The 13,794-nt window shown below is 43.2% G+C and overlaps 1 protein-coding gene across 1 annotated transcript; it reads left to right on the top strand.

Annotated features, from left to right (window-relative positions):
• Positions 1–865: 865 nt before the first annotated feature.
• On the top strand, positions 866–1,951 carry aplnra (apelin receptor a). The gene has a single exon (XM_070904858.1). It carries the CDS (start codon positions 866–868, stop codon positions 1,949–1,951), a length of 1,086 nt encoding a protein of 361 aa, XP_070760959.1.
• The last annotated feature ends 11,843 nt before the right edge of the window (positions 1,952–13,794 follow it).

Raw genomic sequence — 13,794 nt, 5'->3', positions numbered from 1 at the left:
TAAAAAAAAAAAAAAAAAAAAGGAGAGTGAGGCGCAACTTTGACAAAAACACTGTCTGTTCACACGACGCCATTTATTCTCTTCAGTAATGGACACAAACCGACTCGATCAACCGCTCAATGACACATTATTATTTTAGAAGGCCTGTTATTCATATGATTCTTCTTCTTCTTATTATTATTATTATGATTATTAACTCTCGATTTTCAATTAAAATGTACATTAAATATTTGCTCTTCGGTACAGAAGCCGAGTAAAGTTGGCTAAAACTTTCTTTAAACTTCAAACTTAAAGAATTGCTTGATTGATTGATTGACTGATGCCTTTTATTTACCCGATGCATCCTGTGTTTCTTCATTTTTGGAAGTTATTAGATTTCAGCGGTTAGTGGTTTTGTCTTTTCCTGACATTCCTAAAAGTTGATTCTTCGTTTTGTAGAGTATGAATCGATTACGGATAGATTCGTAACGACGGTTTGGCCCTTGTCAACGTAACGGGGCTCCTCGTCCTCCGGGCGGAGGGATGGGCTCCGCCAGAGGAGGTGAGAGAGAGGAGGAGGGGGAGGGCTGGGAGATGTTTTACTGGGAGGAGGAGGAGGAGGGGGGGGGGGGGTCGTCCTGGGAGGGAACCAGGGGTGTGGAGGGCTGAGTTTAAAAAGGCAGACAGCACCAACAGTCACTCACTCTCACACACAATCTGAACTCCCACCAGCAGTCAACTCAGCAGAACCTACAGCTCCTGAGATTCACTGAGTTCTGCTTTGACTCACCTCCTCAGACGTGGAACTGTACTGGACTCTTATCTTTGTTTCTCAAAGCGAAGGATTTTTTTTTTTTTTAAAAGAAAAGATCTTTTCCACTGCAGCATGGAGACCACCACTGGGGAATATGTTGATAACTATGAGTACTATGATGACAATGAGACTGCCTGTGACTTCTCAGAGTGGGAGCCCTCTTACTCCCTCATCCCAGTCCTCTACATGCTCATCTTCATCCTGGGCCTGTCAGGTAACGGCGTGGTCATCTTTACTGTGTGGAGGTCCAAGTCTAAACGTCGGGCTGCAGACGTCTACATCGGGAACCTGGCCCTTGCTGACCTCACCTTTGTTATAACCCTACCTCTCTGGGCCGTGTACACAGCCCTGGGCTACCACTGGCCCTTCGGTGTGGCTCTGTGCAAGATCAGCAGCTATGTTGTTCTGGTCAACATGTATGCCAGTGTGTTCTGCCTCACCTGCCTGAGCTTTGACCGCTACCTGGCCATCGTGCACTCTCTGTCCAGCAGCAGGCTGCGCTCACGGGGCACCATGCTGGCGTCCTTGGGCGCCATTTGGTTCTTGTCCGGCCTGCTGGCTGTGCCCACGCTGCTCTTCCGCACCACCGTGAACGACCAAAACAACAACCGGACCACATGCGCCATGGACTTCAGCCTGGTAACCATGAACCAGAGGCATGAGTACCTCTGGATCGCCGGGCTCAGCCTCTCCTCCTCTGCCTTGGGCTTTCTCCTACCTTTCCTGGCCATGACCATCTTCTACTGCTTCATCGGCTGCACCGTCACGCGTCACTTCAACAACGTGCGCAAGGAGGACCAGAAGAAGAAGCGGCTGCTGAAGATCATCACCACACTGGTGGTGGTGTTTGCCATCTGCTGGACTCCCTTCCACGTCCTGAAGAGCATGGACGCCCTCTCCTACCTGAACCTGGCTCCGAGCTCCTGCGGCTTCCTGCGCTTCCTGCTGCTTGCTCACCCCTACGCCACCTGCCTGGCCTACGTCAACAGCTGCCTCAACCCGTTCTTGTACGCCTTCTTCGACCTGCGCTTTCGTTCCCAGTGTCTGTGCCTGCTCAACCTGAAGAAGGCTATGCATGGCCAGATGAGCTCCATGTCGTCCACGCTCAGCGCCCAGACTCAGAAGTCAGAGATTCAGTCTCTGGCCACCAAGGTGTAGAGAGTCAAAGGAAAGGTGGAGCGGGGCTGCGGGCCGGTCCCAGCTACAACCACTGGAACACAGACTTTACGTGTCCATTGTTCAAAGCTGGTAAGACGAGATGATGAACTTTGAATTGTCACTGCTCACAGTCATGAAATCCATAATGTGTTCCACCTATTCTCCAGCGGGAGAGGTGGATGCTCTGTACGTTGTGTGGACTTGAAGCCGGAGCCGGCTGGCTGAGCTCCTTTCGCTTACTTTGTTCTTCAAATTCTCAGAGAAAAAAAGTCTATTTTTTGTTTTGTCCTGCTCTGCAAAAGTTCTCATTTCTATCACAGAAGAGGACAGAATTATGATTTTAAAAACACACACACACACACACACACACACTGATGTTGGGAATTGTGAATCAATTTACTCAGAAATCTGTTTACACTGGATGAAACACAAAGCTGTACAGTATTTTCATACCATAGCATTTTTTTTTCTTGTTCGGATCTATTATTGCTGTTTTGTTTTCGAAGCACTTGTTTAAAGATGAAAAATGTGTGAGCAGGGAAATCGAACAGAGCAGTGTCCTCTTGTTGTTTGTGAAGGTAGAAGTCTGCAGGAGGGGGGGGGGGGGCGTAAGAGGAGAAAAGGTGTTGCAGCTTAATTATATAGTTTGTGGAGGGGAGACGGGGGGCAGACAGGCAGATGGCAGTTGACAAATGTTGTTGGGGAACAGGAACCGGGTGGGGTGGGCTGGGGTGGAGGGGTTTCGCAGTGTAGTCACGGCACTAAAGGGGACAAAGAAACTGTAAATAAATGTTCCAATTTGATGTATATGTTTTATTTTTTGACATCACTGTAACTAACTACTGTATTAAAGATGTGTTCTATGAACCAGATCTCTTGTAAGTGTTTGTGAAAAACCAAAGTGATACTTTTGTTAACAGCGTTGAAAAAGTCATTTTAAAAGGCGGAGAGGAGAAAGTAAAGAGCCATCCTCGTGCTAAATGTAAATATTTGCACAGAAGGGGGTCTTTCTTTGCATTAAACCTGTAGTTTCACATCAGTTTCATTACAGCAGCCTGTTATTTCAGTGGCAGGTATCTCCAGAGGGTTGAAGCTTTGTCATGAATGCCTTGCTTTTGGTTTACACCTTCAGACTAATAGATCTCTAATCTCTATTGATTCACAGCCAGTATCCAGACTGTAACCGGATTATGCAAAGTAGCCGTCATCCTGAGAGTGTGTATTCGATACTCAGCTGTGACTTCAATCAGCGGTGGTGCTTTAACTACTTGATGACACAGCCCTGTGGGTTACATTCAAAGGTTTTTGAAGTTGAAAGACTGTATTTATTTACAACCAGCAGAAGGAGGCACCATCCAAGTATTGTGAGTAAGGTGACTTTAGTTAAGTAGGCAAGTTAAGTCCACTTTAAAATACCTAAAACAATGTTATTTACTGTCCCAAAAAAAGAGTGTCAGCATCTAGACAGGACTCTCTATCTGCAGGAGGTCAAGCCAACCGAACCCCACATGTTCACTGAATAATAGGGTCATTACCAACGAGTGACTCTTCTGAGGGATCCTTTGATTTGACAGTAATGAGCTCTGTTGGACATAATCACCGTTTAGAGATGGCGGCGGCGGCGGGGGGAAGTGGGGCTCTAATCCTGGCAGAGGTCGGGCCACCGAACAAGCCAATATTTGTCCCCTCTGACAAGAGATTGCAGTTAGAGCGGTTGTTGGGGTGCAGGGCGGGGCTGGGGGGGTGACGGGAGGAGGGTGCCTGACTGCAGATGCTCTGACACACTGAGGAGAGGACTTTGCTCAGAGAAAAAAGAGAAACTGCGAATGAGGTCAAGAAGTTAGGGGGAAAAATCACAGCTATACGGGTTCGTCTTGCATCACGTCCTAAAGTAACAACATGTGTGAAGCAGCGAGAATGTGAAGCCGCATGATTCATCTTGTCTTTGTGCGTGAGGGATCATATGTTACTTATTGTCCATCCTGGCAAACAAGGAGCAGATCTGACCGCAGTGGAGCTTCAAGTAGATCACAAGATGGCTCTCTGTGATGGGTGTGAGGGCCTCGGCTTGTTCATCACACACATACAGAAACAGAAATGCTTAAACACATCGTTTTTCTTCATATAGTTGAGTCAGGTGCCATTTGGAAGGGAAGTGGAGATTTTCATCCTTCCTGGTCCTTTGAGCACCATAAGTATGAAGCACAGAGGGAATGAAACCCATAACACAGGCCTTTTACAGCATCATTACACAAAGGAGCATAACAGAAGCATCCAGCCTTCGTCTTTAAACGGTAGATGTGAGTCTGACAATAAGACAGTGGAATCAGGGTGGAGTCAATCATGCATGCTGGAACGGCCAGACTTGTTGTTGTTATTGAGATGAGCTGGGCTGACAGCTTGTCTGATGCTGTTAGCCAGCAAGTCCACTTTGGGATAACTCACCCAGAATACCAGCTGAGCAAAGCACCGGGGCTGCACAGGGTGCACCGCCAACACAAAAACAACAGTTGTGTAGGCCTCTGAACGCACATAAGTGTTGTCTGTGTTCGTGTGTGGCCTGACTGACCTGTTGGTGTGTGTGGATGTTTGGGTGTGGGCTTTACAGTGCCCCCAAAAGTATTCTTAGAGGGAGTTCAACCATGTTAATCCAGTGGCCCCTCAAAATGATTTTTTTTCCCTCATGAGGAGAGTAGAGCATGAACCTTTCCATTAATATACTGGTTTGGGTTTGTTCTGACCAACAGCTGCGACCTCTTGTCAAAACAAAAAAACATCCTGCAGCCTTTTGCATGCTCTACTTCAAAAATACTACATACTGAACATTAAATGAGGCGCATTCATGATGAATGAAAATAAACATAATCATTTTTCTTCTTTTCATTATTTCTTAAGCTATGGGTCCTTTATTTTATGAACTTCCTGTCATATCTAATGATCAAATGACAAATTTGATCCCCTTCCATCTTAAAGGATAAAGCTGGCTCTATATTTTTGTTATTGTCAACTATTCAAACCATAAAAATGACCAAAACCAAAAATGCATTTCTCTGTCTCAATACTTTCTGAGGTCCCTACACTGTCTGTGGCTCTCAGCCCTGAAACCTGTTTGTTGCTACTCAGGATGTAAATCTTTAAGAACTGGACTCAAATATACACTCTCATTATTGACATAGGCTAAATAACTTCCTTAACCAGCTGGACACTGTAGTTTTTAGCAAACGTCACTCAAAAGAGAGTAAATAGAGCATTTGTAAGGCACTATTTTCAGCTGTGGATTAATGGTGTTCTAGTGAGTATTTACAGCAGCAGGACGGAGTATGAGCGTGTGACTAAATATGAACTACAGTGTGTGTGTGTGTGTGTGTGTGTGTGTGTGTGTGTTCATTGTAATAAAAGAACATGTCACCAAGTGCAACAGTGTGCTTAATAATGTGTTTTTAATTGAGGGACATGGCACAACATGTCACACAACAGAGATACTTGATAGGATCAAATCATCTCTGGTTTTGGTCTTTTCATGAGATTTGTTGATACTGTCACCAGACTTCTCCTTTAATCTCACTGGTAGCACCATCACTCAGCATCTCCAATCCAGCCAGCCAGTGAAACACATTAAAGCAGCAGACACAGGTGCCTGCTTCTAGTGTTGTCGTCAGTGTGAGCTGTGAGCTGCCACACCCAAATGGGACAACTGAACCAAAACACAACTGCTGGCCCCTCCTCAGATCTCCCTGCTGTTCCATCCCACCCAGGCAGCAACAAATGCACTCTGCAGTGTGTGTGTGTGTGTGTGTGTGTGTGTGTGTGTTCATATGCACATGTAAACAGAGATCTGACACATTCCATGGGCTGTCAATGCTAACCCTACTTTCTCTGTAGCATTCGTCCACCTGTTGCCAGACTATAACACACACACACACACACACACACACACACACACACACACACACACACACACACACACACACAATCAGCACCCCATTCCTATAATCACTCCCAAGACAAACAGCTAGTTAGGGAAAGTATATCGCCATACAATCCATCCATTAGTTGGTTTTACACAGAGCACAGTGAGCGGGGAGGTGGAGGTGGAGGTGGAGGGGGTGAGAGCATCGCTTATTATCTTCCCAAAACCTTTTGAACCTTTGAAAGATCAAAAGGAACTTTGGGTGTCCCTCTCCCTGCCTGTCTGTTTGTCTTACCTGTGAATCTGGAGCACAAAGGGTCCACTGGAGCCCCAAAATATCAGGAAAGAGGACTTAGTGGAGGGGGGTGAGGGTGTTGGAGTGTGGGCTGCATTTGTTCCTATATGTGTGTGTGTGTGTGGGTGGTTGGGTAGGTGAGCAGGAGTGTGTGTGGTACACGTAGTGTGTGTGTGTGTGTGTGTGTGTGTGTGTGTGTGTGTGTTCTTCTTCTCTTCCCCCCCCCTATTCTAGAATGATCTGTTATTTCTGAGAACACATTTCTTCAATCAGCTTTTTTTATTTTAAGTAATGGAGGTCGCACATGAACACAACATGTTCTGCCAAAGTTTAAATAGTTTCGGTTATTTCTCTCGAGAGATTTTCATGTTTGTTATGTTTGGTTTTCTGTATGCTTTTCTCACTGGTTTCTCACCAGACAAGATAAACGTGATGTAACATACTTCCACACATGAATCATAGTTTGGCATCCTTTTAATCAATTTGTAATTACGGTTGTCGGGTTACATGTTTACATTGCCGGTCAGTCAGTTCGCAGTGTTAAACTCTTATAAATAAATATACTAAGAATGTTTTTTTCCCCAAATTATAACTGTGATCGTTAAGATTTAAAACCTTTTAGTTTTCATGGGCTCTAAAATGTTTTTGTAATGTGCATATAAGGAAACAAGAGTCATGTATAAGGGTGACTCAAACTAGATGTGGAAATTGGATTATTCATTTTTTATCTAATTTTCTTTAGTTAAACAAATAGTTTGACATTTTGTCACTTTCTTGCCGAGAGTTAGCTAAGTATATCAATGCCATTCTCAAATCTGTCCGTTCAATATGAAGCTGGAGCAGTTAGCTTAGCTTAGCATAATGACTTAGCTTAGCTTAGCTTAACAGTGCCTAACAGCAGCTCTCCTAATACACATATTAGGAGAGAAAAAGTGTTACGTTATTATGTTATTTATTATTGCTTTAAATAAAAGATAAAATGAAAAGTTGCACGTGTGATAAATCATGTAGCCGGAAGTTTACAGATGTTCCCTAAACACATGTGTTGTTGTCATGTATGTTCCCAAGCATGTCACTGTGTGTATGTGACTCCAGTAGTATGTAACGGAGGATGAAGGTGAGGTGTTTAGGTGATGGTGTTTGCTCTGCTTTTTGGGATAGCTTCAAAGTTAGGTATTTAATAAGTACTATCAGTCTGACACAGTTGCATTTAACAGACATTTTATGTACACTTGGTTTGGATGGATTTTGTTTGAGGAGCCTTCCTTTAAGCCCTGGATGGACAGCTTTGTGATGAGAAACTGTCCAGAGGATTAAGGCTCATTCTGTACCGTTAATAACACAAAGCGTCTGAGTCTGTGGTCTTTGTATGAGCCCAGCACCAGTCTAGACAGCAGAGCCTCTGATCCACCAAAACAAGTCAGTCCAACCTGATGCCGAAACCTGGAAAGTAGCAGTTTCCCTCTGTCAAAACAGACCCCCCACCCCCTCCCACTATCGCCGTGTTTCACTGCTTGTTTCCAGCATACACACCTTGAAAATGAAGCCTTTCCTTTTTTTAGTCTCATTGATGTTGCACCTCCCCTCCCACATTGTGAGATCCTTTCAATCAAAACCCATTCACTAAACTGTAGTGAATTGTTACAGAGCTACGGATCTTAAATGTTCATCATCCAAAGACGAGCCCGGGGCTTCGTGAATCGTGATAATAAACTGTCAAAACTGTAGCTGCCATACGAAAAATAGTATTAGTTAGTTATTAGTTGATACAGAAAATGAATCAGCAACAATTTTGGATAATCAATTAATTGTTAATGTCATTTCTCAGTAAAGAAAATGTTGCCTCTCAAATGTGAATATTTGAATGTGAAGTCTTCTACACTGAAACAGTAAACTAAATGTCTTCTTCTTGGACAGGAAAACTGTGATAGACATTTTTCAGTATCTTCTGACATTTGATGGAGATGATTTATCAAGAAAATTATCAGGAGATTAATTGATAATGAAAATGATTTTTAGTTGCAGCCCCCTATATAAATCACCAATGTCCAGTACTTTTGCTCTTTGGTTTTCCACCCTGCCACAGAGCTTGTCTTGTGATCTTTTTTTTTTTTTTTACAGTTTGTGCTTCTGGATGTATATAAAAACAAGTGAAAGCTCATATTTTTCTGCCCTCATAGTAACATTTATACTCATATCTCTACTCCCCCTTGCCTTCAATCTACGCTGATAGTGATCAATTGAATTCCACAGACCTTGCTTGGAAATAGAGTGAAATCACCATGCATCTTATCAATGAGGTCTCACAAATAATGGGGTATTACGTGTCTAATCATGCCTCACAAAAGTGGCCAGTTGAGTATCCAATACACAACAAATCCACAGTCTCCCTCCTTGATGTCTTCCCCATGTGACGACTGTAAATTGCTACCACGTCTGCTCAAGAATCACTATTGAAATCAGCTTGTCTATGTAATCTGTCCAACCTGGAAGTGGCCTCTCACAGTAATTGTCCAGACCTTGAGAAAAACACAGCATTTACATGAGATCAGTGTTTTCATGGTAATCTTGTTATCTCGTGGTACATTTCAAGAGGTGATTAGGAAACCAGGGCTTTCAAATGGATCTCCCGCAACACCGCCTCCCTGTCATTGTTATTCACTGTAGTTCAGGGTCATGTCCACTCCACCCGTCACTGCTCTAACTAGATCTGATTGGGGGACTGAGAGGATTGTTACTCTGAGCTGAGCAAATATATAAGAGGATATGCACTGGAAAGACTCAAGTTGTAACATATGTGGAGATAGATGTCATCTATCTATCTATCTATCTATCTATCTATCTATCTATCTATCTATCTATCTATCTATCTATCTATCTATCTATCCATCTATCTATCCATCTATCCATCTATCTATCTATCTATCTATCTATCTATCTATCTATCCACCCATCCATCTATCCATCTATCTATCTATCTATCTGCATAGTGCATAGCAATGAGCCCTGCTGCTGGTGGATATCGTTAGGCGAGAGATGCTGCTTCCGAGACAGCGTGGCTTGGCCAGACCTGAATGTGCAGGGCTCTTGTCCCCTCCGGATATGGTTGCTCAGGGCTCATCGTCCCTTAGACACAAAGGTCCTCTTCACATCCTTCTCTATCCCGTCCATTGTGAAGGGCCTGCATCGAGGCACACGGCTCCTGTGCCCCCCTCAGGGCTAAATGCATCTCCTGTCACTGGCCAGTCCCAGTGCCAGTTCAGCTGCTGGAAGCACTCAGGTGCTCAGGTCTCCACAAGGAGATGTCAGAAGTAAACGACAGGATTCAGGTCACCTTTCTTGCACAAGTTGAATATGGTAAGATGTCAGATGTGTATGTTTAACCCTTTAAACCTTTTTGACCCTTATCAGAAGCTAGAAAATGACACCATGTAACATTTTCTTTTGCAAGAGAGAAATGGACAGATATCAGCACATCTAAAAGTTTAGTCTGTCCGTATCTGTATATGTGGCGAGCTTTGTGCTTGTCGGCGTATTTCAGATACATTTTCAAATTCCTTCAATACCGGGGACTGTGTAGCATCATGGTGACAGGGTAATTTACTCCAACAAATGTAAATCTTGAATCTGTCAAAAGAAAGTCACATCAAAGTAAAAATGGTAAAATGGTTTTGCACACGTTGCATGGCTCCCTTCATCTCTTCATCATTACACATCTTCTTTCCTGGGAACTGATCAGCAGACAGCGGTCCTCTGCTGTTTGGCCACTGGGGAGCAGCAGCAGACTGTAGAACTTAGAAAGGGGAGGTTACTTCACCTTCCAGCTGCTTTATTACTTCAAATTACTTCAAACTGGTGGCCTCATGGGTCAGGTACTCTACACTGTCCATTCACAATTTTGATATTATGCAGTTTGCCCAATGACAAGAGCTGTTCCAATCATTATTCAGGTGCATACATATATATATCTGCTCTTTAAATGAGTGCTGCACAGGACAAAATTAGTACATGTTGCTCCACTGCAGCTCCAACAGTCCTTCAGTTATAAAACTGCTTCGTCACTCTCTGCAAAGAAGGCGACACAGAGGTTTTATTAATCAGGATGGGATTCTTGTGAGCCCATATAAAACAACTGCTGCCATCTGTTGGTCAGGTTGCATAATTACCAAAAACATTTTTCCTTGAGGGTAAGGAGCACACTGTGTACTAAAGTAAAAAAAAGTTTACAATTGATGTTATTTCTTAATTTAACATGTTGTTATTAAGGTTTTGTTGCAAGCTTGGTTACTTCTCAGGTATATGGCAATTAGATCATTGTTAGACGCATGGCAGCTGTGTTCATTTTGAGTATTAAACTGGCCAGTTCAACACATGTAAGCAATATCTCTCAGTGCTTTTGTTCCATGATCCAAGTTGAACACTGAAACAGCATCACATTATCAACTAACCACATTGTTTGAAGGGCTAACGGCACAAAAATGCATTGACTGCATTGAAGTGAATGGGAAATCTCTTTTCAAACTCTCCCAAGTTGCTTTATTATTTTGACCATCATAATTGCAATTTTCACATTTTTTATTTCTACAAAAAGCTAGTGGGGTAACAGCCCCCTCAGCAAATCATAAACTGGACAGTAGTGTAGCAGGTACAGTAAAGGTCATAACAAGCAATAACAGAGGTTATCTCTATAAATGGGACACTTTTGTGGCTTATGGTCCTGGTTTGTTGTCAGTCCAGTTGCACAAATTATCAAGATTTCCTTTGTCTCCCAAGTTGAGTCAGTTTCCTGGTTTGCCTTTTCCCCGGACAGGCTTCTTGTGCTGATGCAGTAAGGGGCACGCTGGGAGGAGCGGTGGCTTGCGGCTCTGGCCCAGCTTGTTGCCCAGTAGGGAGAGCACTGGATCTCTCAGGAGAAGTCGAGAGCTTTCACCCTTCGAGGAGCTCAGTGTCTCTGATTTGGCACGTGGGCCAATGATGACGGGGGCACAGGTCTTGGGGATGATGGTGGTCATGGTGCGAGTCAGGACTCTTCCTCGCCTGGACGCCAGTGAGGGAGCTGCTGAAGGCTTCTGTCTCTTGTCTGGAGCTTTGCTCTCTTGCTGCTCTTTGGGATGTGCCGGCTGCAGGTTGTGGGTTTGCCAGCTCTGCATCTTGCACTCCAAGTCTTTCAGAGCCTGGTCAATGCAGGCCTGCATTTCTTTACGCACCTGAGAAATCTGCACTTGAAACTCAGCCCTTAAGGCCTTCTTACTAGCCTCAAGCTTTTCTTCAAAAGCTGTACACAGCTGCTCCTCCTTTAGATCCATCTCATCTTTGCTCTCATCTGTCAGCATCTCAGCTTGTTTCCTCTCCTCACAGCTGACACCCTTGCCCTCATGTTCACCGTTCACCTGTGCAAGCTCCATCTCTTTGTCTCTGACTCGTTGTACCAGCTCCAGTATGCTGCTCTTTGGGGCCTTCACACCCACTTGTGATCTGATCTGGTTACGTACCTGTTGGAAAACAGACTGCATCTTTGCTTGTGTCTCCTTTTCTGCAGCGACGCTGTCCTCCGAAAACTCATCATCCACACCCACAGAGGAGGTCTGCTCTTCTGCCGTGGCAGTGTCGTCCTGCTGTTGCTCCTGTTGTTCTCCATTCACCAGTATTTGTGGATTTGTTTCAGAAGATGATTCACTCATTTTCCTCTCTCGTATTGACTGCTGTTCTGCTCCCTTGAACTGAGCTCACTACAATTATGTGAGGAGTACTGGCCTGGGAAGGACCTAATTGACTGTGGCGCTCGTCCTTAGAGAGGCTGAATACCAGGGGATTCAGGCCTACCGTCAGTGTAATGCAGCATGATGTATGAGTCTTTGTGATGAGATAATAGCAGTGTTATAAGTGAAACCAGTTAAAATATCAAATCTATCGACATCCAGCATTTTTTGAAGTAGATGACACATTAAAAGCCTGGAATAACTGCTTCTTGTCTGGTAAAGCAGTAAGTGCAGTGTGAGTGCAACTCTGCCCAGTGGTGCTTAAACTACAACAAACAACACGTCACACAATTCAATGATCTGTTAGCTGTAGTTGTGTAAAGCAGCTGATATTATTCAATCCCGCATGTTGTGTTCCTCTGTCTGCGTGTGTGTGTGTAGTTGCATCCCATGACAACAGAGAACCTCTTGGTAACAGCATGAAAAACAAAGATCTTCAGGGACAGTGGAGGAGGGGGCCTGAGGGTCGGGCTCGAGATCCTCATTAGTGGCTGTATTTCTCTAGTAAGGCTGTTCATCAACATGTTTTCTATGGAGGACTTGACATGTGCATCAAGAATATGTTGTAACACTTTACAATATGGTACACAATACTGTGAGTGGTTACCAAGGAATGAGTAAGGAACTAATCCGGAACAACTTTATTCATGAATTATTAATGGTTAATGAATTGTTAATGAGCAGTTGCTGAATAACTCTGAATCGAGGACTATATAGTAAACAATGATGAGTTACTAGAGAACAGACTGGGAGATACTATGTTAATCATCATGGTATCATAATCATTAGGTAATGATTTGTTCATAAGCATTTGAATAAGAATAACGACCACTTTCTTCATGAGTCATTCCTTATTAACTCTGAATCAACAAAACGAGAAGCAACTCGTTAATTACTTAATTATTAGTTACACTTTTTGAAGAAAGTGGTCGTTATTCTGACTCAAAGATATTTATGAACTAATCATTACCTTGTGATTTGTTAATATAGTATCTCTGGTAACTCTATATTAACTATACTTTCTATAGTCCTAGATTCTGGATCAGGAACTACTCATTAATTATTGGACCTTTGTACCTGCAACTACAACTAAACAACAACACAACAAAGACAAAAGACAACACATAAAAACTGTGACATGAACGGGGGACATTAGACTTGTATAAATAACCCTTCTAGGAGAAATTATTGAAAAGAAGATGACAGTCGCCCACGGGTGACTCCACTTAGTGACCGAAGCCTTTGAATCTGTTTCAGGATTCTTTTAGGTCATTGTCTGGTGTTGCTTAGATCGTGGTTGGTGCAGCAGTGCTGCCTTTAAGAGCACTTCAATGTAATCAGTCTGCTCTTCACACTGAGGCCTACTGCTATATTACACAAGTATAGAACATGTTCAGTATCTTGTTATAACTTTATCATAAAAACGTAAATTATAGAGAAAACTGTAGTTCACAATACAGGTACATGTGACTGTATGTGGTTCTCAGGCTGTAATACTGCAGCTAGAAGCTGTAGTTGTAAATGTATTTGATGACTTCTACAATGCACCGTCTGTACAAATGTACGGTCTACTCTTCAAGTTACAATTCTACATATTTTTCAAATGATCTCTTGCTCTCTTATGTCATGAAGAATATGCTATAATACATTGATTTAGTCTCATTCAGTGCATTTTTCGGATACTGCGCTGTTGTCTTTGAGACCTCTCAGCTGCACCTTGGTACCAGCTGAAACCCATTAACTCAAAACAACAGAGTACAACCACTACTAATGGATCTACTTGATTTTAGATGTATTACATTTTTACAAAGGCAGGAGTCTGTAACTCTTCAACAGCAATAATCACAATTATTGGAATACTACATGTGGAGGGGGATTG

The sequence above is a fragment of the Enoplosus armatus genome, chromosome 4, assembly GCF_043641665.1.
Source record: "Enoplosus armatus isolate fEnoArm2 chromosome 4, fEnoArm2.hap1, whole genome shotgun sequence".
NCBI classification, from domain to species: domain Eukaryota; kingdom Metazoa; phylum Chordata; class Actinopteri; order Centrarchiformes; family Enoplosidae; genus Enoplosus; species Enoplosus armatus.
This window is presented reverse-complemented; position numbering and strand designations above follow the sequence as displayed.

What these genes read in the sequence shown, in the direction of transcription:
- aplnra (XM_070904858.1), top strand. Translation starts at nt 866, where the DNA reads ATGGAGACCACCACTGGGGAATATGTTGATAACTATGAGTACTATGAT.